Raw genomic sequence first — 24,102 nt, forward strand, 5'->3', positions numbered from 1 at the left:
CCCAGGTGAGCAAATGTCACAGAATGCCTACTCGGCCGGTGGTAAATTCCAGCCATCCCAGGGAAATGCCAAGTGGTCTCAGGTCACAAGTTTGGCAAATAGCAATTTGGGGGTGTGGGGGAGGCCCCAGTCGGAGCAAGGAAGGGGACAAAAGAGAGAGCGAAGGGAAGAAGGCCAAGGAAATGAAATGGGTGGCAAGCTTTGGGAACAGCAAGGCAAAGACTCAGACATAGAACATTTCTCAGGCTGCCTATGTGCAACGCAGCATCCTCTGAATCCAAGAAAGCACCTAGAGCATTCATGAGCTTTCGTTCAAAATGACTGCAATGGCCACACTCATGGTCCCAAGGAACACATTCCGCCCTGGGCACACGGCTTTGGGAGCCAAGTCAGCTGCCCACATTACAAAGACCATGACCGAGACTCCTCATTGGATGGGGAGCTCGGCTCCTAGTGGGTGAAGGGCCAGGGCTTACACATTTGCATTCCTAGGTTTCACATAATGGCTTCATACAAGAAGTTCCATAAATATTTGCCAAAGCAATCAATGGTCCAAAGGAGGGTACAAACTCTGCAAATTTCATCATGCCCTCCAGAAGGTCGAAACTGAACATGTCCAGCTGACACTTTAAGACCAAACCAAGTCAGGACAGGGATTCATTTTTAACTTTTTCACTGTTCAACCTGTGGGACCGAAGAGTCTTCCTCCAACATATCCAGAACTGAGTGTTCAAAAATATCTGGCCAAACGTACTGAAAAACAATTAAGCTTCCAGATCTTTTAAGGAGGGCAAGGGGAGGAAGGCGAAATTGTAAGGAAGAAGATATATTCTAATGGGATCTTGACAAGACCACCAGTCTTTGCATACAAATGCCCATGGGGAGGCCACTAGGGAGATGCTGGTCTCTTTCGGCCTCAAGGAAGTGACTCCAGGCACCAGGATACATCAGCCTGAATCCCCTATAAAGGGAGTACCATCAATGAGGTAGGAGGACCGTGGTGTCCAAACCTGGAGCAGAGGGAAGCCACTGTTTGCATTCTGCATTATCACCACTACCGGAATGAGCGGTAATTTAGATTTTAGCTACAACGTCCTCAACAGTCAGAAAGAACATGAGACCTTTCAACCTACATACCTACATAAAGCCCCTCCATCCTCTCCCCCCCCGTTACCGGGATGAGAACTTCATGCTGTGAAATTATGATGGGCCTGGGAGTTGGGGGATCAGAGACTGGGCTGGTGAAATGCACAGAATTAATTCACAGATTTTCCAAGCAATGAGGGAATTCAACCTTTCCGACTTCTAGCTCTCCTGCGTGCATTCAGTGGAAAGTTTCTGGAGGGTCTATTACAGGACCTGGTGGTTGCTTTGCCAGGCTGTAACAGAGCAATAATAGGAAAGCACGACAATCCATTTAAGAAAAATAATCACACATCAAGACAAGAATCCATTTAAGAATAATAATCACACATCAAGAACATCTTTCCTAGTGTAACTTTCTAAGAAGAAAAATAAAGTAATATGGCTTAGGCAGGGGCACGATGACAGCCCCTTCCTGCCTCGGCTCCAGTAGGCCGGGTGGGGGAGGGGGAGCAACTATGTGTGTTTGAGCAAATCAATTTTCTCTTTGCCCAAGACTTGCAAAATTCAGGCAGCTGGAGGCCCCTTCAAGCATTCCTAGGAGACAAGGCAAGCAGCCATATAAGAAACTAGGTACCTTTGAAGGCCCCAAACCTTCTTCAAGTGTTAAAGAAATCAGACCACGCTTAACAAAAACAAATGTCAGGGCTGTTTGAAGTACATCGAGGTGCTCTGGGTTAAAAATCTCCTTAGGGGAAGATGCCGCGCTCCCTGGAAGAGCCGAGAGACCAAGACGACAGGGAGGTCTCTGCAGCAACTTCAGATTCTGCGTTTGATTCATTTCAATACCATCGAGCAGCACTGGAATCCGCGGGAAACAACACAGGGCCGACTAAGAAAGAAGCCGCAAATGAACACGCGTGCGTGTCAGCGCGCGCGCACACACTCGGCCTCGTGCGTGTCACCTCTGCGTGCAAAGCCACCGCCACGGAGGAGGTCTGCTCGCGGGGCACCCGGCACCCCAGCAGTCGGAAACCGCCGCTCGGGCCCGGTTTGGGGACAGGGGTCGCGTGTCCTTGAGCGCCCTCACTCCAGGGCCCCCAACGCCCAGACCGTATGCAGCCCGGCCCAGTCCACCGGGTGCCTAATAAAGGTCGTGGGGCTCCTGAGGGGCCGACCCTGGGTGGCGGAGGGGGGGAGGGCCCTCTCCCCCCCCCCCCCCGCGACCCTCTCAGGGCAAGGGCAAAAAGGTCGACCGGGCTGGGGGTCGAGGCCGGCGGCTAGGGGCCTGGGAAGAAGGGGCCGGCGAGGCACGCTCCCGCCCCACTCCCGGGGACCCCCTGCCCAAGCTCGCGTCCAAAGGGAGCCGCTCCCGGTTGAGCCCCGAGGGTGGCTCCCCGCCAGGCCTCTCGGCCCGCAGCCCCGCATTCCCCCAAGTTCTCTAAGTTTTCTGTCCTGACGCAGCCCCTTAAACTCCTTCCGGACGACTCCACCTTCCGTCCTCCACCTGGTGTGAGTGAGCGGCCCTCGGCTTCCCCCCGACCGCCCGCGGCTCACCTGGCCGCCCTTGACCCAGCGCCCTTGACCGCGACGTGCCCCGCACCCACCCGCACCCACCCAGGCTTCCTCAGGGCTGCGGGGTCACCGGGACCACCCCCCCACACACACACCCCCGCAGGCTGCACAAAGCGAAGCCGGGTCTGGGCCCATGGGCTTTGTTTTGAAGTGTTTACTGATCTAAGCAGGGGGCAAGGTCCCAGAGCCTCCGCGAGCAAATTCTGCAGGAAGGCATCACCGTGCAGGGCCTCCCGTCCGCAGAGGACCTTTCAGAATGGAGGCAGGTGGGGCTCCCCGTTAGGGTCCCAGAGTGGTTTTCTTTGTTAGGGACAAAAGAGAAATGCAAACTTTCAATTCCATTAACAATGGTAATTATAAGGAGGATTCTCCTGCAGGGACACAGTTGGTCTCAGATCCCCTACAGCGATCGGAAGAAAACGCCTGGCCGCCCTCTCTCCCTGGCCTACCAGCGCAGGCCACTAGGTAAACTTAATTCCTCGGACCCGCTGGCAGATTCAGCCCTGTCTCCAAGTGCGACATACCCAGATCGCGTTCCCCTCGCTCTGCGCGGCCCACATTTCCTGAAAACCAAACGTCTTCCTAAATAGCCTCGCTTTCCAAAAGCCCTCCTGACAGGTAGGTGGGAAACAGACCTTATTTCAGTATTCCAGCTGAGGCAAATGGTGAACAACTCACTCTCCACAATTCCAAGGTGAAAACCAGAGCCAAGTTTCCCAACTTCCTGGGTTGCGCCTATGAACTTGCAAAGGTAGACAGCGCTTCCAATCCTACAACCACAACTCTGTAGCTTCCAAGTGCAATTTCTAGGCTAGAGCCTGACTGCTACAAACAGAAAGGGTGCAAAAGAACCATTATTTGCAGTCATGGAGTCAACAAGGTGGATTGAACTGGGCCTGGCCTCCAACTGGCTTTATAAATGGGATGCTTAAATGCTTCAATTAAAAAAAAAAAAAAATCGCTATTTTTTTTTCTCTCTCCCAGTTTGCCTTCTGCAATTCAACTTGATTGATGGAGGTGGCCTTAATACCACCGTAGCCACTTTGGCATGAGTGTCTAGAAAAGATACCAGGAGTCAGAGGACACATGAGAAATGCAATAACAATGAAAAAGAATTTTCTTTTCTACATGCTCCACCTGCCTTCCATCTTATGAACCTAAGCCTTGGCAGGGATCATGATGGGGCTCGTGATCTATGGGATGTGGGGTCAGGTTCGTGACTTTCTAGAGTTGCCCATTCCATGGATGTGGAAACCTAAGATCAAGAGGTTAAATGACATTCTTAAAATAACATACTTTGGAGGCAGTCAGCAGTTGGCCTCAGAACTCCTGACTCAGGGTCCTGCAAACTTTTGTCACACCTCGGACTCCTCTGTACTCGTGCATTATATTCTAAGGGCAGAAAACAAGATGGCTGCTTCCACCCACTCATTTTATTTTAGGGAACATTTCAGATTTTGTTCAGGATATGGAAAGGAATAATAAAACAATGATCTATGGAAAGAAAAAAATTAAAAAAAAAATAGAAGGAGACAGTGGGGAACGACCTCATCCTAGCTCCCACCAGTGTGACATTCTCTGCCAGAAAGAGATGCCTTAGATACATGCCTAATTCTGGAACTTGACCTCCCATCGGGAATCAATTTCAATAACTACAGAAGTACCAAATCAGGTCTGAGTAGGCAACAACCATGTGTCCTCCTGAGTGCAAAAACCAGGCCAAAAAAGAAACAAAACCAAAGTTGATGCCAAAACAACCATTCCATGGCCAAGCTGACCGTCATGGAAGACACTAGGCCCATGTAACTATTAACTGCTTGAAGTACGGCAGGGCCGCTGAAGATGTGCTTTACGTGTAAAATACACAATGGGTTTCGAAGTCTTAGTACAAAATAAAAAGTAAAATAGTTAATTAATAATTTTTACGTTGATCACAAAATGTTGAGCTATTTTAGCTATTAGGATTAAAAGATACATTTCTTAAAATTAATTTTACCTATTTCTTTTTTACCTTTTTTTAATGAGCCACTAGAAAATTCAAAGCATTAAATTTAAAATTACATATAAAAAAATGTTTAATTACATGTATGTTTACTGAAGAGCACTGTTCTATGGGACGCCCTTCCTAGAGCTCCAGGACGGAAGGAGGGAGAGGCAGGTATGTTGCCCAGGAGTTTTTTTCCTCTCGTACAGACAACCACTTAAAACATTTAAATGCAGCTGGGTCGGGAAGCATTTTGGTGAGCCTCTAAAACCCCTGGACAGAGCTGGGAGAAAATCCAACCTGAAGAGACAGAGCCAAACTAGTGAGAAGGGTGGTCAACACTCTGCCCTGTGGTTTTGGAAAAAAAACAAAAAACAAACAAACAAAAAAAAACAGTAGTTGGCATGTAGTGAGCGAACTCACTCAACAATATGCCTTACATTACTGTGTTGTTTAATGCATGCCGACAACCCTATAGAATGATTATCTTTACAGTGGAGGTGAGGAAATTGAAGTTCTCTTAAATCAAATAACTTATTAATGTTATACACCAAGCTAGGAACAGAATCCAGGTTGGTTTGCCTCAAAGTCCATGCTTTCTCTATCATACTCAATTTCTATTCAGAAAATCACCCAGGGGAGCCTGGGTGGCTCAGTCGTTAAGCGTCTGCCTTTGGCTCAGGTCATGATCCCAGGGTCCTGGGATCAAGCCCTGAATCGGGCTCTCTGCTCAGTGGGAAGCCTGCTTCTCCCTCTCCCACTCCCCCTGCTTCTGTTCCCTCTCTCACTGTGTCCCTCTCTGTCAAATAAATAAAATCTTAAAAAAAAGAAAGAAAGAAGATCATCCAATCTTTTTTTTTTGCTAACTCCTTCCTTTCCAGGAAGGGGACACCTGAGATTCTGGTGGTAGAAATTCATTCTTTTGGTTTATATTTATTCCAAAAAAATTTAAAGTAGGTGTTGATCAAAAAAAACAAAAATCATAGTAGAACCCTAAACATGGAAAAGATCCCTGACTGCAGAAAAAGACTGAAAGAAATGGAAGGCTGGAAGTGCCAAAAACAAAACTTCCAGTCATTTACAATATGACTTCAGAGTCAGGGGAACAGTGTAGCAATTTTTCAAAACACCAAGCATAGAGTACCATGTGATTCCTATGTATATATGCCACTCCGACCTAGAGATCCAGAGAAATACAAGCAGCTCCACACAAAACTCATATGCACGTGTTCAGGGCAGCAAAAACATACAAAACAAGCTAAATAATCCATCGACCGAAGAATGGATAAACAAAATGTGGTATATCCATACAATGGAATATTATTTGGCTGTGAAAAGGAATGAAGAATTGGGAGCACCTGGGTATCTCAGTTGGTTAAAGCAGCTGCCTTCAGCTCAGGTCATGATCCCAGGGCCCAGGGATTGAGTCCTGCTCATCAGGGAGCCTGCTTTTCCTTCTCCCTCTGCCCCTCCCCACCACATACAGTCTCTCATTCTCAAATAAATAAATAAAATATTTTTAAAAAGGCAATAAAGTATTAATGGTATGCTATAATATAAATGAACCTGAAAATATTATGCTGAATGAAAGAAGCTAGTAACAAACCACATGTTATAGGATTCCATTCCTGTGAAATGTCCAGAAAAGATAAATCCATAGAGACCAGCAATTTTACAGCAATTACTAGGGGTTAGGCAGAGGGAGGAGTAGGGACTGGCTGGTAATAGATACAGAGTTTTTTGGGAAGTAATTTAAAAAAATCTAAATTTAGGTTCTGAGGGCTCTACAATTTTGTCAATCTACTACACCATCAAACTGTACAGTTTAAATTAGTCAATTTCATGGCATATGAAATATGTTTCAAGAAAACTATCAGGGGCCCCAGTTGGCTCAGTCAGTAAAGCACACAACTCTTTATCTTGGGGTTGTGAGTCTGAGCACCATGTAGGGCACAGATTTTACTTAAAAAAACAAAAGAAAAGAAAAAGAAATGGGGCACCTGGGGTGGTTCAGTCAGTTAAGCATCTGCCTTTGGCTCAGGTCATGATCGCAGGGTCCTGGGATCGAGCCCCACATCACCTCGGGCTCCTTGCTTAGTGGGGAGCCTGCTTCTCTTCTCCCTCTCCCACTGCCACTTCTCCTGCTTGTGCGCTTTCTCTTTCTCTTGCTCTCTCTCAAATAAATAAAATCTTTTAAAAAAATGTTAAAAAAGAATAAACCTTCTATGTATCAAGGCTGACATTATGACAAAGATAAAATTTTTCCTAAATAAGAAATATAGTAGGAAGTCAGGAAGAGGTGGGGTTGCCCTAAACTCACTTTGTGTTCCTCTTCCTACTTGGAAACTTTATAAACTAAATGGATGGGTCTATGTGTTTTCAGAGGGAAAATATTTTTAACTATAATTACATAATATCTCTAGTTGCTGATGCTAAGAGAACACCGTCGCTAAAACATGCAACTTCTGCTTTTCAGGTAGTTGTTGTCCAGTTTGTGGATAATTAAAACCCTTTGCCTTTGTTCTTACCCACCTCTTTTTGTCCCACCCCACCCCCCCCCCTTTTTTTTTCCAACCTAGCCCCAGCCTTTTTGGCCAGATACAGCTAATTCTCACTTTAAGAGAACAGCAAGAGAAACAAAAGAAAGCAAATCTTAAATGCAGCAATTTCTGTCTCTTTTCAGCATAGAATCACAGAGTCTTGGAATTGGCTTGGTCTTTGGGGACCATCTGGTGCGAGCCTCTCGTTTTCATGTAAGAAAACAGGGCCAGAAATAATAAAAGCTAACAGTCATTGACTGCCGATGCCAGGCACCGTAATTTCCATGTATTACCTCATTTAATCCTCCTGACGCCCCTCTAGGATAGGTATCATTGTTATCACCTTTTTACAGAAGAAGAAAATGAAACACACAGAGAGGTGTAGTACCTTGAATAAGGTCACAGAGCTCAAAGGTAGGAAATGTGGGATACAAAACCAGGCGGCGAGGCTTCAGAGATCAACTCCTTAACCGCTACTATTAGTTTCTCCTAAAACTATTTAAGCAATCTGCCTACCACCTCACAACCCCTTAGTGGTAGGTCCCGAACTAGCAGAGGTACAAGGCACCCACACCAGTACCTGCTTAATGACAACAGTGTCGGCGCAAGATATAGTGGAATCCATGAGCTAAACCCAAAAGGGGGATTTTTTTTTTTCCCCATTGCAATCTTGATTTCCACCAATAATTGAGAGATTGAAACACAGCTGTCACTGGTAAGAAGACCTTCCAGGAAGTCACTACTGACCTTATTCTGCCATAAAGGGAGATAGGTTTTATAAACTTATGACAGTCTATACCTGCACTTTTTTTTTTTTCTGGAAATCACTCTGCCAAGTTCTGAGAAGTGACATTTCTAAAATGCAGATGGAGCAAAAGATTCAACCAGAGAATTCTCCCATGAGAACCCACCACCCTCACCCGCAACAGGATTCCAGCCTAGTGACATTGTTTCCTTGCCCTGAAAGAGTTAACACAATGACATCCTATGGAATGGAACAGGATATGAGCCCTGACATAATTTATTACAGAAAACACAGCATCTTTTATTTGGATAGACAAGGGAGCTCAAAGCACTTTGCAAACAACTCATTAATCCTCCCCGTACTTTATTTATCAACTACTGCATTCCTTAAGCCTCAGCACAGCAGCTCTAGGTAAGGGGCAGAGCTGGAGCCAGAACTGTCCTATTCCTCTCACAAACAGCAGCACAGCAGGACTGGGTATACTTGGGGTCATCTGAAAATGAATCAGAGCTGTCTTCGGGACCTGGACCTTGGACACTGCCTCAGTCATGTGGCTTTGGGGGTGAATTTATTTTTTACAGAAAAAGGGAAAGGAATGAAGTATATTTAGATTCACCTCACCACGTTCAAAACATAACAGCAGCCATCGAAAAGAGGTTTAAAACCAAAATTAAGGCTAAGTTTTCCTAAGGCATGAATGTAAATTATGTCTCCAAAGAAGCTGGGGTTAGGCTTTCAATTAAAATGAAAATGCTTTCCTCTTTAAATATGTGCCGTATTTAAGTTTGGGTTTGTTTGCTTGTTTTGGGGCATTTCTATAATTTTGCCAACCAAACAACCCAAAGGTCGCGGATGTCGGTGAGAGCGCAGGGGCAAAGGCACGGGGCAAGCAGAGCACCAGCACTGAGCTGAATACACAGGCTGGCCTGGCCCAGCTGGGAACCCACAGCCTCACTCCCCCAGCTCCCAACACCCCCTGTCCCCGGGGCCCAGGGCTCTCTGTTCGTCCCTCTCCTAAACCCTCTCCCAATTCCCTCCCCAAATCTCCCAGGCACCCTGATTGTTAGAAGAAGTGACACCAAACTTCCAACACTCTCGTTTTGATAGGTTACGACCCCCGTGTGCTTTGCACCCTCCTGCCCGCCTCTTGAACGCCAGGATTTGTCTAATCCAGTCCCCAAAATGGATCACACAAAAGCGACTGGAGAGAAGGGATACTTCTCATCAGTCCTCTTGTGGCGTGTCTATAGCTTTCATTCAGATCCTGATAAAGCACATACGGTCCAATCCCATGGCTTCTACCCAGCTCACTTCTGTGCCTGAATGGTAGTGTCCTAGTAATGCTGGGTCGTAACTTCCCTTCCCTTGCTACACACACACACACACACACACACGCACACACACACACACGCACACACAAACGAAAGAGAGGGAAAAAAAGACCTAACACTTGAACTCACTAGTCAGCAGGAAAAAGTTTTTGCATTTGCCCGCCGAGGATGAACTTCTGTCAAGTCTCTCCTGCCACTTCGACCCCAAAAGGAATCTGAGCAGAGGCAGCCCTAAACTGTCTAAAGTTATTTCACTCCCGCTCGGCTCAACGCCTCATCCCATCAGAATTATTCCCCTGCCGTATGCAGCCATGCCCCCCCTCTCCTATTAATACAAACACACACACACACACACACACACACACACACACACTATTCTCTAATGTTGTAAAGAAGAGAGGAGTACCAGTCCCCATAATATAATTGCTGTATTACAAAGAAGTGGCAGGCAAGAATAATAAGATAAGGCGTCAAAAGTGAAATACAGTAGTAGACTTTAAAAAAAAAAAAAAAGCCACAGTTCTATGATGGGGGTGTTAATTGAACACAGAGAAAAAAGAAAGGAGAGAGAACAAAAGAGTGTTAAGGAAGTAAAAAAAAATAATAATAATTTTTTAACCTCCGTCAGTGATTTGATTTAACTTCAGTGCAGATAATTCGCAGAGGAAAATCGGCTGAAAATGCCATAGATAGCTATTATGTTCTAAAATTAAAAACTATTCACAACAATTACAGCTATTCATTGCTATCTATAAATATTCTCCTTAGGAAATGGCACCCAATATTTCTTGTGTGTTTTCTTCATTTTTAAACCTGCATGATTTTTGACACAAAAGTCGAAAAAAGAGAAAAAAGAAAGACTGGAAAATACAAGCAAGGGCTTTTTTAAGAAATGCAGTGCGTTTGCCTTTTCTTTCCCCTCCTCTCTTCCATCCCACCAAGCCCACTGCCACCACATACACACTATGTAAAACTCAGCCAGTTGCTAATTTGTCAGAAGATAAGGAATGGCTCCTTAAAAAATAAAATAAAATAAAATAAAATATTGAGGGGTCCAACACTCTCCATGGACTCCCTCTGTTCCTAGAAGGAGAGAGCAGATAAAAGCCCCTTCTGAAACACACACTGTTGTGGGTCTGGACAAGGTTTTCCTGGCTGTTGTTTGAGATCTGATGCAGGAGCACTTTGCAAACAATCTTTTTTTCCCTAGCATTTATTTTAAAAAAGCAAAAGGGTATCAAAATCAAAACTCATCCACACTCTGAAGCAAGAAGACACATGGTGTTGGTTTTTTTTTTTTTTTTTAATATCCTCACAGTAATTTCTGACTTAAATACCCATCAATCAACTGTAATTTAGACGCTGCTGCCTACTTTGGGTGTTGTGCGCATGTGTTTCTTTCAAGTTCCAAAAGGTTGGTAAGACTGTTTTTGCTAGTGTTCCTACTTCTTTCGGAGTTTTCCAACCGAAACCAGTAAAAAAAGCTTTAGAAAAGAATAAAAGCAGCAAATGAAGGCCATTGCCACACTGCACTCAGAGTCCCGTCTTCCTGACATCAAGACCTAGGCGAGCCAAACGTGTCAACTTGGCATGAGAATACACACCAGCGAACAAGCCCACTGGACTTCAAGTAACTCGTTCAAGGCAAGAGGGCTTGGAAGAACAATAGAAAAGTCCCATAACAATAAAGGGATGCCTAGAAACTGACCATCCAACAGATCTGATTCCCAGCTCTGTCCCAAGAGGGGTTAAAAAAAAAAAAAAAAAAAAAAAGGCTCCTACAACTTATCGACCGCAAGGAAGATATGCTGGCACAGGGACCAGGAGTTGGGCAAACCCCAAGACCGAAGTAATAATCATGCTTTAGAATCATGTTTTTAGAATCAAAGGCTTCTCCTCCACACACCCGCCGTCCGTCCTCTACCTTTAACACAGAACACTCAACATTCCAGGAGACGTTTCTTCCTTCCCCTCACTACTAACATACAAGTGGGGAAAAAAAAAAAAAAAAAAAAAACAAGGAGGAAGGCTGTTTTTTACTTTTCTTTCTTTTTTTTTTTATAAACTTTCACCCATGGGTGCCCTCTCAACCCACAAGCCGATGTGTGCCTGTGTGTGCTTGTGTGCCCGTGCACAGATTTCCCTTTAACACGGGGCAGGAACCCTTGCCGTTTGCAATTTCCAGGACTTGATCAACTATGTTTTAAATGTATGATTCTAAAGACAACACACTGAACCTTAACTTAGATTTTTTTTTTAAGTCTCCAGACATTAATTCATGAAGTGCCAGAAAATTTTTAAAAAGCAAAATACACAAGCCGATGATAAATTATACTTACAAGTGTGATTTTTGACCAATACCACTGCTTCCTATCACTGCAGTGTAGCCAATATGAAGAAAGAACAAACTCTTTAACACCAGAACCGGATCTCTATTCACACCCACCCACTTTGATCTACTGCCTTAGTAGGTTTTAATTAGAAGACCAGAATTAAACACTTTGGCCACAATATATACCCAAGTGCCCTGATGGGCTTCCTTTCAATAAAAATTTGATTAAAGTGTCTTCAAAAAAAGAGTCATCTCAGCCTGGACTATCAAATAGGGCTTTACGTCTTGATTTCTAGATTTCACGACTCAAAGACAGGCAGGAGAACAGGCTCGATTAGAGAGAAATTTCAACAAACCACATATCCCAAGTAAATAAGCATCAAAAGAGAAAATGAGAAGGAAGAAAAAAAGGAGAGAAGAAACAAACAGACATGCACTTAGGCATCCTGCCCTGGCTAATAGAAAACAAACAAACTAAAAAGTGTGACAAACTGGAAAAGCTCTTTGATATTTGCATGCACCGTTCATCCATCTCTTAAAAGTATTTCACAGCTAAAATAATGTAATTAACAGCTTTGCAGTAAGGTTAGGCTCTGGCAAGGCAACCTGGAAGTCTTGAAGGTCTGAACATCACTGCTTAGGTGCTTTGTCTAGAATGTTATGCACAACACAAATAACATTCCACAAAGGAGCTGCTGACTAATTTCACATAGATTTCGAGACCCAAGTAATTACGCGTTCATCAGCGGCCACATCTTGAAACTATTTATTTTTTAAAAGACAAACAGAGAGCTTTCGAAAAGAGAGCCACCCTGTGCGCCCTCCCCCCCCCCACCTTTTTTTATGTGTAACTATCAATGTATATCAACCGGGCATGCAATCATATTTATTGTCACTTTCATTCATGTCATGCCCTTGCTTATATGGTTTAGATATGAATTATTGACTGTTACACTCCTTGTTGTAAAAAATAAATAAATAAATAGGATGGCAGGTACTTTGCACTGCTGTGAAGCGAGCGAGCAAGTCAGAGGCCGGCAGAAGCTCCCGCTTTATATAACCACCCCTCGTTCCTCATCTTTATGCCCTAGTTTCAGATTGCCTTCTCAACTCTCTCTTTTTACAAGGGAGAGATGCACCCACTTTGGAAAAGAGAGGCTTAACCCAGACAAACACGAGGATGCGGCTAAATGTCCTTTGCAGAGCATCTGTTGTTTAAGAACACCTTTGATTGATGATTGCTATTTTTTAATTGTTGCTTTAAAATTTAAATGCCCTCCTGGGACGTGTTATAAGTGTGCGAGTCCATGATACGAGGTCTAGGAAGTGGAAAAAACGACAGAATGAGGGATCTCATAGCATGATATTCCCCTCAACCCAATGCTTCTCCCTGCTATAAAATCACAGGGCACTCAGACGCGGGGTAACCCGCCGTTGTATGGCGCTTTCCACAAAGGTATTTGACAACACTGCTGAGAACCTTTAGCCTGCTGCTTGATACAATCACAAGAAAAAAAGGAAAGGAAACTTTAAACAGTTCAGCCCCCATGTCCAACTCCAAAAAAAGGAGGGTTTTCAATATGGGCCAAAAATATTTTCCTCCAGGAAACAGACTTTTACTTTCATATTTTTCCCCCAAAGGCACACGTCATTCCATAAATTTCCCTTCAGAACCTCTCTTTGAGCCCCAATTTCAAAGAGGCTGGTAACAGAGTCAAGGAAAATAAACCAGTCATGCTTGATAATAACTGTCAAAGAAACTTGGTGCTTTTTCCAGGAAGCAGAGCTGCTAAGATTTCCTATTGGAATCTGCGATCAATCCTGACAGCACTTTTATGCTGAAATTTTAATATTTAAATAATGGCTTTGTCATTGCTGGTGAAGTGAATCAATTGGCCAAAGAAAATGCTTAAATGTTGGAATCTCAGTCCTACCTGTTTTTTCTTTGATTTCACACAACACATTAAACAAGGCAGGCTTCATTCTGTGGCAGTTTAAAGCATGTTTTCTGCAAGAAAGAAACAACAATGTAATAGGACTTTCAAGATCAAACTGCAGATAATGCACAGGGGGAAAAATCTGAGCATTTAGCCAAAATCATATCCCAAGCATAACTCTGTGGCATGCTTCAATTGTTTTATGACTTAATATACAGAGTCCCGCCATAGAAAAAGAAATAATGTTAATTAGCAGGGAGAGAGTAGGGATTTAACTACAGAACAGAACTAACCTAAATTATGCCCATTTAGGCGGAGTTAGTTTGTTGTGTTTTTTTTTTTTTAAGTAGTTCAATTAAAGTGGAATTCTTAAACCAATAATCCTATCAAGGGCAATGAATACAGCAAAGCCAAAAGCATGGATAACAGTTTTCTATAATCTATGCAGCCACCCCGGCCCAGGAGCTGTCTGCCTCCCGGTCTGTGTGTGTGTTTTCAAATTTAATTCATCCATGTGTTCGAATTCATTCTGCAGATGCCCCTGTATTCTCATAAACACAAGATGCTTGAAAGGTCTTCTGAGTAGAACTGTCAATTTATAAAATTTCAGTCCCCAAGTTAAAGAGTATGGAAATGCATTGCCAGGGGGCAAACATACCCATATGGGGAATAAATTCATTTCTCTGTGTTCACATTACGCCTCTTGTGCGCACACTGCTTATTTGCAGGTGTTGAAATTCAATTATTTACAATTAGGACCTTGCACCCATTGGGGAAAAAATAAATACAATTCTGCCGTTTAGATTAGTGATTTACCTGGTTCTTGTGGGTGTTTGTATTCAGAAGGCACTTGAAGAAGCAAACAATACCTTTCCCTTGATTTTACTATGGAAGCACTTAGCAGAAAGATATTGTTTTGGAAACAAAATCCTGATCATATCAGCTATCAGGGAAGGGAATTCTGTTTACAAACTAAAATTAATGTGTAAAGACAAATGGAAACCCCTGGCACGCCAGACACATGCAATTCTTTTTTAATTCTTGTGAAAGTTTAAAAAAAAATAAATAAAATAAAGACACATCCCCATGAAGAAGAGTAACAAGAAGTCAGTTCAATATACTACTGTACAGCAGGGGAATAAACTCAAAAATTCAAGAGTATCAAAATAAACACATGCATTATGTCTAAAACAGGAAGGGTTTACTTTGTAAATAATAAATGTACATGAGAAAGGTATGGCTAAAGAAAGGAAAAAGATTCAGTTGCTAAGTAGAGTTACATTGTTTAACCAAAAAGAGAGCTTACTGGTGATTGAGTTCCCCTGTGGGGTGAGAAAAAAGGTGGAAAATACTTCACTGTATCTAAGACCCCTTTTGGGGCCTTTTAGAATAGTTTCATTAATTGTATTCTTACATACAGGCCCAAATGGAAAAACAAACAAAAGCAACAACAACAAAAAAGCCCCACACGGCTTCCCAGAAATACTGCATTTCCACAGCACAGCAATGGGGTTATGGAAGGAGAACAGATTTCCCTCTCCCCAAATTGTGTCTGATCTCTCTCAGCATCTAGGCCACTGTAAGGGAGGACCCACCAGGCCACGGCTGCCCTCAGTTGTACAAAAAGGAATATGACTCAACATGAGAAAAGTGGTGAGTCTCCAGCCTTCCCGGCCCCTTCTAGTTCACAAACTTGTTATTAAACCAGTTTACTGGTTATGTCTGAGTTTATTTTTCTGGAACAATGCAATGGAGAAATCTGTTCCAATTCAAAAAGAGATAGCCAGTGGGAAATCTTCTACTTTACGATAATTATTAGTTTCTCTTCAGATACTACAATTCAAAATGAGCTCCGATTCATTTCTGAAAACTTTCCCCCATTTAAGAAAATCAAGAATAGTCCCAGCCTTCGAACATTTCTAAGTTTTCAAGCCCACGGGAACCTCAATACTTCTGAGTTTACATGTTTCATGTGCCTGCTGCCAAAATAAGGATGTAATTCATAACATCCATGCTTTGAACTGCTTCTCATTTTCTCAACTCAAATTCCTTATTTCCATAAGACAAAAATACATAGAACGATGTCCATTATAACTAAGTCATCTGGGGTATAGGAATTGTGTACATATTAAAAAAAAAAAAAACTACTTCTGAGATTTAACAAAGCGGGGTAATTAAGTGTAAAGATATATGTGGCCATTAGATTTTTTAAATTCTTCCTTTTGACATCAGCCTTGGGCAAGCTGTTAGTGGGTTCCCACTAACTCTACATTTTATTCTGAAAGAGAATTTACTGTAAAATCCTAGAGTAGAGAACTGTGTACTGGGAAGTGGATTTAAGTTGAGAAGCTCACAGCTTCTTTATTATGGTTCCTTAATAAAGATCTTCCTACCCTATAGTACTTAAATACATGAAATTCCCACATGCCTTCATTTCTATTTATTTGCATTCTAACTGGTCCTGAAAGAAGCATGGGGGAAAAAAGCATGCTTGATTTTTGTCCCCCCACCACCACCACCCCTTTTTAAAGGACCATAGATTCTGTGCCACGGAAGGCTGGTAAACTGACTCAAATTAGGAGACAATAAAGTTAAACTAAATATCTGAGTCGCCCAAAACTAAGAAATACGCCTCAAAACAGAATTATGTATTCCTTCTTTCCATTAGCTTCTTTTGAAACAGAATCAAATGAATGCAAAATATCTTTTGGATAGCTGACAAATACTGACAAAGAATTAATCTGCTTTTTTTTTTTAGGGGGGCAGGAAGGGGAACAGATAAAAATTAATTTTGGAGGGGTACCTTGAGGAAGAAAAGCAAACTCTCCGGAATAGGTGAGCAGTCAGTAAATTTGCAAATGAAAGTGTTATTGGGACATTTTATTTTGTAATGTTACGGAGTCCCTCAATAAGAAGACATGGAATGCTGTTCAAAACTTGCCAATTCTGCTCTCTCTGATACTTTTTTAAAGCAGTAAAAAGTGCCGAGGGCCGCTTTTGGTTCGGTTGGCAGTATTTTCGGCGTGCCTGAGTGTGTGTGTGGACATATATGAATATCTCTATATTCACACACACACACATTGCACACACACACACACATTGCACACACACACAGCCACATCTCGGCATGGGCGATTACACTTTCGATAACAACGCTCCTTCCAATTTTACTCCTCCGCCATGTAGTTGCTCGTCAAAATGGAAAAAGAAATAACATTTAAAAAGAAAGCGCTGTGCTGATTCGGTTCCCATTGTTTCCCCCTGCGAGAGGGAGAAAAACAAAAAACCCCAAGAAAGGAAAAGAAAAGCCTCCATCTCACCTGGCCTGCGCCTCATCCAAACTCTGGTCTGTGATGGTCATAATTTGCTGTAAAATGTCTCCAATGTCCTGCTTCCTCCCGCCCTCCCCCTCGGTCCCTCCGGCCCCGTCCTGCAAGTGCTGGGACAGGCCGGGGTGTCCGGCCATCCCGACCCCAGCATGGGAATGCATCAGCCTGGGCTGCTCGTCCATCTCCAAAGGCAACGGCAGCCCCCGGCTCTTCCTCTTCTGCTCCTCGGCTCGGCTCCTGGGCAGCACCAAGGCTTTTTATCCTTCAAGCTGGCTTCAGATCCTTTTCAGGATAAACAGGGAAGGGGGAAAAAAAGAAGACCAAAAGAAAAAAAAAAAATCCCTTTGCCTCTTTTAGAGGCTGGTGGGAGGATGGGGAGTGGGGAGGGGGAGGGGGGCGTGAAGGGGTTGCGGGGTGAGGGTGGGGATAAGGGCTGGTGGGGAAGGGTGTTGACTCCAAAAAGCAAGAAAAATAAACCACCTTCCCACTTGACGAAAAGAAATCAGAGCTGGCTTTTGGTTTTTCAGTCCGGTCTCCTTTGCAAGGCAGAAATGGGCTCCCGGCGCTTAAATCTGTGGCTTAATCCTTTTGCAAATATGCATTGATCGGGAGAAAGGAGAGGAAGGCAGGGGGATTGCAATGCAAACTTTCCCCCCCACCCCCCGCTGCCCCCCACCCCCACTCCGGGCCAGAGTGATCTCAAAGGGGGTGGGCTGTTGCAAAAGCCAGATCTCCCCCGGCCGCGGCGGCAGGCAGAGCACAGGCTCTCTCCTCCTCCGTGTCTCTGCAAACTCCGGCAGCCCCGTCAGCCTCCTGCTTTTGTTTAGCTCAGGCTCAGGACTCCAGAAACACATACAGAAAAACCACAGCCTTGGAGAAGGAGGAGGAGGAGGAGGAGGAGGAGGAGGAGGAGGAGGAGGAGCAGGAGGAGGAGGAGGAGGAGGAGGAGGAGAGGGGAGGGGGCGGGGAAGCCGGTGGGGGGGGGGGGGGCGGGGGAGAGAAGGAGGGAGGAGGGAGTGCGGGCCCCGCCCCCCTGTCCTGATTGGCTGTCGGAGGGAAGACGGGCCCTCCTCCCCCTGCTGGCCTCCCTGCGCCTCCTCCTCGGCCTCCTACGGCTCCTCCTCGCCCGGCGCCCTGTCAATCAGAGCTCGGAGGTGGGCCGGGAAGGAGGCCGGGCCAGTGCCAAGTCTCCAGTCCTTAAAGGTGCAATGGTACCGGAGCTCCGGCTCAGTGAATGCCCGGTCTTGTCGCCTCCCTCGCTTAGCTGCCGTCCTTGAGGAAGATGTGGCTCCACTTCAGTGCAAACGTGTAATATTTACAGACGGTGTGAGTCTACCCCCACCCTTGTTTTCTTCTGCTGTAATAACTGCAATTGGAAAACTGGATGGTTGTAAATCCTTACACCTTGGGGAAACTGTTGAGACCAAAAGTTTGTCAGCACGAGGTAGTTATGAAGTACAGTCGCGCTGCTAATATAACTAACAATGATCTCTAATAAACAGCAAGTGCAATAATAGATTTTTTAAAAAATCACAGCAGAGTTAAAAGTCATACCGAACGGTGACATTTTTGTTGCATGAAAATTAAATTATGAACTATGAAACAAAATAATGTTGAAGAAAAAAAGATTAATAAATTAGTCCACAGAATGAATCTAATTCAACATATCTCTCCCTACCCCCTGGAGGAAATTAGTTATTTGGCTTAAATACTTAATAAAGAAATGCATTATCACAGTCTGGATCTAGTTTTTAATATAGTCTAATAAGCATTATTAACTGGAATAAGAAACAAACTGACGTTTATTGAGTGCCTACTATGCACCAAGTAATTTACAGGACTTATTTTATTTAATCCCCAAGACATCTCTGTGAGCTATGGATTACGATTTTCACTTTACAGAGAGGGAGCTCAGAGAGGTTACATAACTTGTCCAAGTTCCCACAATTTTTAAGTGTCGAAGCTGGAATTCAAACAGAAGTGAGGCCCTCTACAAAAACCTGGTGTTTCAACCATGCAGCCTGCCTGGGTCGAATGGAAATAGGTGAATCTTGTAAAAATCAGCTATGCACTGCCCATGTTGTTGTAAACAGACTTAAAGTGCTTTAAAAGATACATAGCTGAACAAAATGACTCAACTTGGAAAATGAGTAGGAAAGAATGAAAGAAGATTTAAATAGCATGGCGGGTTGGGGGGTGGTGCTAGTAAGAAACTCCTAGCTGAAGTCCATACTAGACCGCCAGGTAGATCACACATTTGCCTCCCACCTTTTCATCAGACAAGGTGAGAGGAGACATCTGACTGGCTGTGCAGTCACAATGGGCAATAGATAAAAGGGCAGATGAATTACTTAGGCCAAGTCCAGAATATGTTGAAACCTAAACTGTTCTAATGTATAGCCAGCCCTCGGCCCAGATGGTGGTATGGCCAAAAGAAACCTGTGGAACCCCTGCAAACCTCAGTGTATCCAACCTGCAAAACCGAAGGCAAGCTTGCCAGGTGCTTTGAGATCCTTAAATAAAATGTTACTCCTTTCATCACTCCAACCTCCTTCCCAATCATTATCAAAAACAAGATTGGCAACGTACGGAGCGCTTATGAAAGTATTCCAAAGCCATTCTTAACAAGCTACTTGGAACTTCCTGGCATGAGGGCATGCAGTAAGGCGTATTAATGGTAATTATGATGCCATTACTTAATAACAATTGTTTTATTCATAGACATACCCTGACTTGTAAACTGGTTTTTTAAATCAACGCTAATAAAAAGTTGAGCACAAATGATATCCTCAGACTGTATGTCAATCACAGCAAATATCCCTTAAAATGATGAAATGATCCCATCTTCCAGCGTGAAAAGACGTCAACCCAGGTCCTAGGTGAAATCAGTATGTGAGCAAGTGATTTTTAACAGAAAATCTAATAAAAGTTTACCAGACAACGTATTGGAAAAGGTATCATTGATACCAGAAGGTCATTGTCATCTAGAAACATCCCTTTTGGGGTGATAAAAATGTTCTAAAATTACATAGGGGTGATGATAGCTCCATTATACTAAAAACCAGAATTTTTTTTTTTTGTACAGAGACTTGTACACTTTGTAAGTGTGAATTTTATGCTAATGTAAATTATATCTCAATAAAGCTTTTTTTAGGATAAAAAAATTAGGAAAGTGAGAAATGTCCACAATAATAATATTAATGATAGTTAATATTTATTGAGTGCTTGGGGTGCCTGGCTGGCTTAGCCTGTAGAGGGTACAATTCTTGATCTTGGGGTCATGAGTTTGAGTCCCACATTGGGTACAGAGATTACTTAAAATATTTCACAAAAAATGTGTTGAGTGCTTTAGCATGGGTTTGAACTGAGCAGGTCCATTTATATGTGGATTTTCTTAATAAATATAGTACAGTAAAATAAATACAGTACTGTCAATGTATTTTCTTTTATGATTTTTTTTAAGATTTATTTTATTATTTTATTTTAGTTTTTAGAAAGAGAGAGAGCATGCAGTAAGGGGATAGGGGCAAAGGGAGAGGGAAAGAAAGAATCTCCAGCAGACTCCTCACTGAGCATGAAGCCAGCTTGGTCCCACTATCCTGAGAACATGACCTGAGCCCAAATCAAGAGTCAGATGCTTAACCAATGAGTTACCCAGGTGCCCCTTACTTGTGATTTTCTTAATAACATTTTCATTTCTCTAGTTTACTTTAAGACTATATATATGATACATATAATAATACATACACTAAATATGTGTCAATTAACTGTTATGTTATTGATAAGGCTTCCGGTCAACAGTAGGCTATTAGTCGTTAAATTTGGATTTTCTACTGCATAGGGCGTTGGCACCCCTAGCCCCCATGTGTTCAAAGGTGAACAGCATATTCAACATACTTTACTAATTTAATCACCACGACTGTCTCATCTCAATACCTATGCTTTCAATTATTACTCTATAGTGATGCCAAAACACATTTCAATATATATTTAATGTTATAGATGAGATATCTTGTCCCAGTCGCCCGTGAGGGATGAGAAGCCAGGCAGCCCAATTACAGTGATTAGAAAAAAGCTTTGAGTGATAAGTAAAAGCATAGGTATTGAGGTCGGACACTTGGGGTGATTAAATTAATAAAGTAGGTTAAATATATCACTGGTCCTTGAACAACTGGCTAGATTAGAGGTTCTGCTCTCCACACAGTCAAAAATCTGCATATAACTTTGGACGCCCCCCAAACTTAAATAGTAACAGCCTATTGTTGTCAGACACCCCATTTTTGGAGAAGATACAATAAGAGGAATTAGGAAAGCGTCAGAAGCGAGGGAAGGTAGAGGCGGTTACGAGAAACATTTTCAAGGAATAGCCAGCAGAACTTCCTAATTGATTTTACGTGGATTGGGGAAGGGATAAAGAAATGTTTTCCAGCTTATGTGGGAAGAACGAAATAGTGTTAACAGAATAGTAATTCTGACTATAGATACAATTGGTTGAGTGCCGATTGTGCTTCAGCCACTGTATGAACACGACTGCTTAATTTCAGCCATGGGGCCCTTCATTGTAACAACTTTGTGAGATTATCATCTCCATTTTGCTGACGAAGAAGCCAAAGTTCCTGGAAGTTGAATTACTTCACAAAATATAGATTTGAAAACTCTCTTATTTGAAACGCATCACAGATGAAAGGAAGTTCAGAGGAAACACTACCAAAGGCGAAATAGAATAAAAATTAGCATCTTCTTTTCTCATTAAGGAACTTCCAGAAGTAGATTCTGGGGACAAATTTACACGCCTTATGCGCTGGGACAAGGGATGGATAGTGCCTTTGTGTTTGTTCCGTATCTCAGTAGTGCCTCACTTAAAACAGATATTTTTTAACACATCTGTGCTGAAAGAGTGAAGGATGCTAGTAATACCAGAAGGTCCACTGAATCATATTTCGGAGACATGAGCCATTATCAGTTTTGGCCACTTAGCATAGTCATTCTCAATGCAGTCTTACGCTAATGTTTACAAAGTCATCGCACCATGTTTCCCTGTGCGTCAAGATTTCGTGTACTCTGAAGATTCTCTTTCAAACTCCGTTAGATACCCAGTGATACATGTTCTCATCTTCATTCAGGGACAAAGAGCAGGGTGCAAGGAGCCAGGTCCTTCCCCAGCAAACCAAATGGAAAGAGACAGGCTCCCAGAATGGTCCCAGAAAGAAGTTCACTACCGGGTGGTCTTACATCATCTAAACAGACACTCATCCAGTATGTCTATGATTATATTTGAATTGACCTCTAGGCTTCTGTAACTCTTCTGCTTGTGTGGGAACAGAAATTGTCCTCCACCCAAGAGTTCACAACTCTAGGCATCCGATGGCCCCGATTCCTCATCCAAGGACTCTAGACTTTATTTTTCATGTCTTCTCTTATCCTCGTTCCTTGCTCTTCTTCAACTTTTCCACTCCTTTCTCTACCTCCATTCCTCCTGCGCTTCCCCTTCCTTCACCTGCTCTTCTCCGTCCAGCTCATCCTACTCACAGGGCTCGTTTATTCTCAGCTCAGTCCTGTTTCCTTGCCTCACTGGGCAGGCCCTGAAGCAGCGTGGGACCCACCACCCTACATGGGGCCCTGCAGTCGTGTTTCAGAGCAGAGAGAGCCTACAGCAGGGATTCTTAACCCATGATACATAAAGGAGCTTCAGGAGTTCCATGATCCCTTGGAAATTATATACAAAAGTTGGTGATACGCACTACCTGACATTATTTTTGGAGCAGGGTCCATTATGCTTATCAGAGTCCCCAGGGGTTTCAAAATCCAAGAAAGGTAAGATCTACTACCCTTGGATTATCAAGTAGAGTAAATGGTACTTTACTTTAAACATTTGTTTTAACGTTACTTTAAAGTAAACCTTACCCTGCATTGGTCTGGAGAAACCAGGTGGCTCTTAGCAGAGGAGATTTTGTAGGAAATACCTACCTCTATTTCCAAAATGGAGCAAGCTACCAGACTGTCAACAGCCCATGAGTACTGACTATCGAATGATTGTCAGTCTCATTGCAATGCCAGGGCTGAAGAGCTGCAGGTACCAACCCTTGAAAGCAAATCCCAAGGAAAGGATGAGAATCTGTCGTGGAACATTGACACTATTGCTTGGTTCAAGGCACTGGGCATACAGTGGTAATAAGACAAAATGGATTCCCTGAATTCACTGAATTCTAGTGTAAGAGATAAACAAGTGAATAAATACATGAGCTCAGGGACTCATAAATGCTATGAATGAAAGCAAGCAGGGTCATGTAGCATGGTATTGGGGAGGGGGTAGCAGGCAACATCCAATAAGGTAGTCAGAGAAGAGCTTTCTCAGAAGTTGAGATGCGTGTTAATTTTGAGTGACGACAAGCCAGTTACGGGTAGGTCCTGGGAAAGAGCATGGGGTCGGGATGGCAGTAGGGTAGGAAGGAGGAAACAACAAATCCCAAGGGCTTGAGCTTGGATTTGAACTCGAAGGAAAGAAAGCCAGAGAGACAGGAGCACAGTAAGTGAGAGAAAAAGTATACAAAGATGAAATCAGAGCAAGGAGCAGGGACCTGATAATGCTTGGAATTTCAGGCCATGGTAAGGACTTGGGGTTTTATACTAGGTGCATTTGAAATCCACTGGAGCATACTAAGCAGGGGAGTGATAATGAACATTCGTTCAACAAAGACTTTTTGAGAACCTACCACATGCCAGGCATTTCCCAGACACTACCATATATGCCAGGCCTGGTCTCCGCTGTCATGGAACTTACTTTCTAGTGAAACAAGTAGATGAACACAATAATGGAGTGAAAAATTCTATAAAGATGAAGTTAAAGAATTGGCAGAAGGTGACCCGTGAGCTACCTTCCATTGAGTGGAGGAGAAATGGCCAATACGGTAGCCCTACGAAAGGAACAAATCTGCCTACAATGTTTGAGAGACAGGAACCAAAGACAATGTGGCAAGATGAGGAAAGTGGCACAAAACTGAGGTTAAAAAAAAGAAAAAAACGGTAGGTAAGATCAACCAAATGAGAACGCATCGAAAGGTTTTACACTTGATGTCTTCATCTGTTCGAGCTGCAAGAGCAAATACCATAAATGGGGTGGCTTCTAAAAATCCAGAAATTTATTTCTTTTAGTCCTGGAGCTGGAACTTCAAGATCAAGGCACCAGCAGAGGCCATATCTGGTTGAGCACTTGTCCCTTTATATCTCCATCTGGAAGAAGGGGTGA

General features: G+C 43.3%; 1 protein-coding gene across 4 annotated transcripts in view; it reads right to left on the reverse strand.

Annotated features, from left to right (window-relative positions):
• The window catches only part of PBX1 (PBX homeobox 1), a 279,587-nt gene extending 261,849 nt beyond the window's left edge, over positions 1-17,738 (reverse strand). For 2 of the 4 annotated variants that reach the window (XM_059145474.1, XM_059145471.1), the window contains exons 1-2: positions 16,848-17,738; positions 13,525-13,598 (exon numbers count right to left, since the gene is read on the reverse strand). In XM_059145474.1, the coding sequence (XP_059001457.1) occupies positions 13,525-13,598; positions 16,848-17,038 (265 nt within the window). In that variant the 5' untranslated portion in view covers positions 17,039-17,738. The remainder of the gene's footprint in view (positions 1-13,524; positions 13,599-16,847) is intronic. The other 2 variants (XM_059145472.1, XM_059145473.1) reach the window with 2 other exon arrangements.
• Positions 17,739-24,102: the final 6,364 nt, after the last annotated feature.

The sequence above is a fragment of the Mustela lutreola genome, chromosome 14 (genome assembly GCF_030435805.1).
Source record: "Mustela lutreola isolate mMusLut2 chromosome 14, mMusLut2.pri, whole genome shotgun sequence".
NCBI lineage: Eukaryota > Metazoa > Chordata > Mammalia > Carnivora > Mustelidae > Mustela > Mustela lutreola.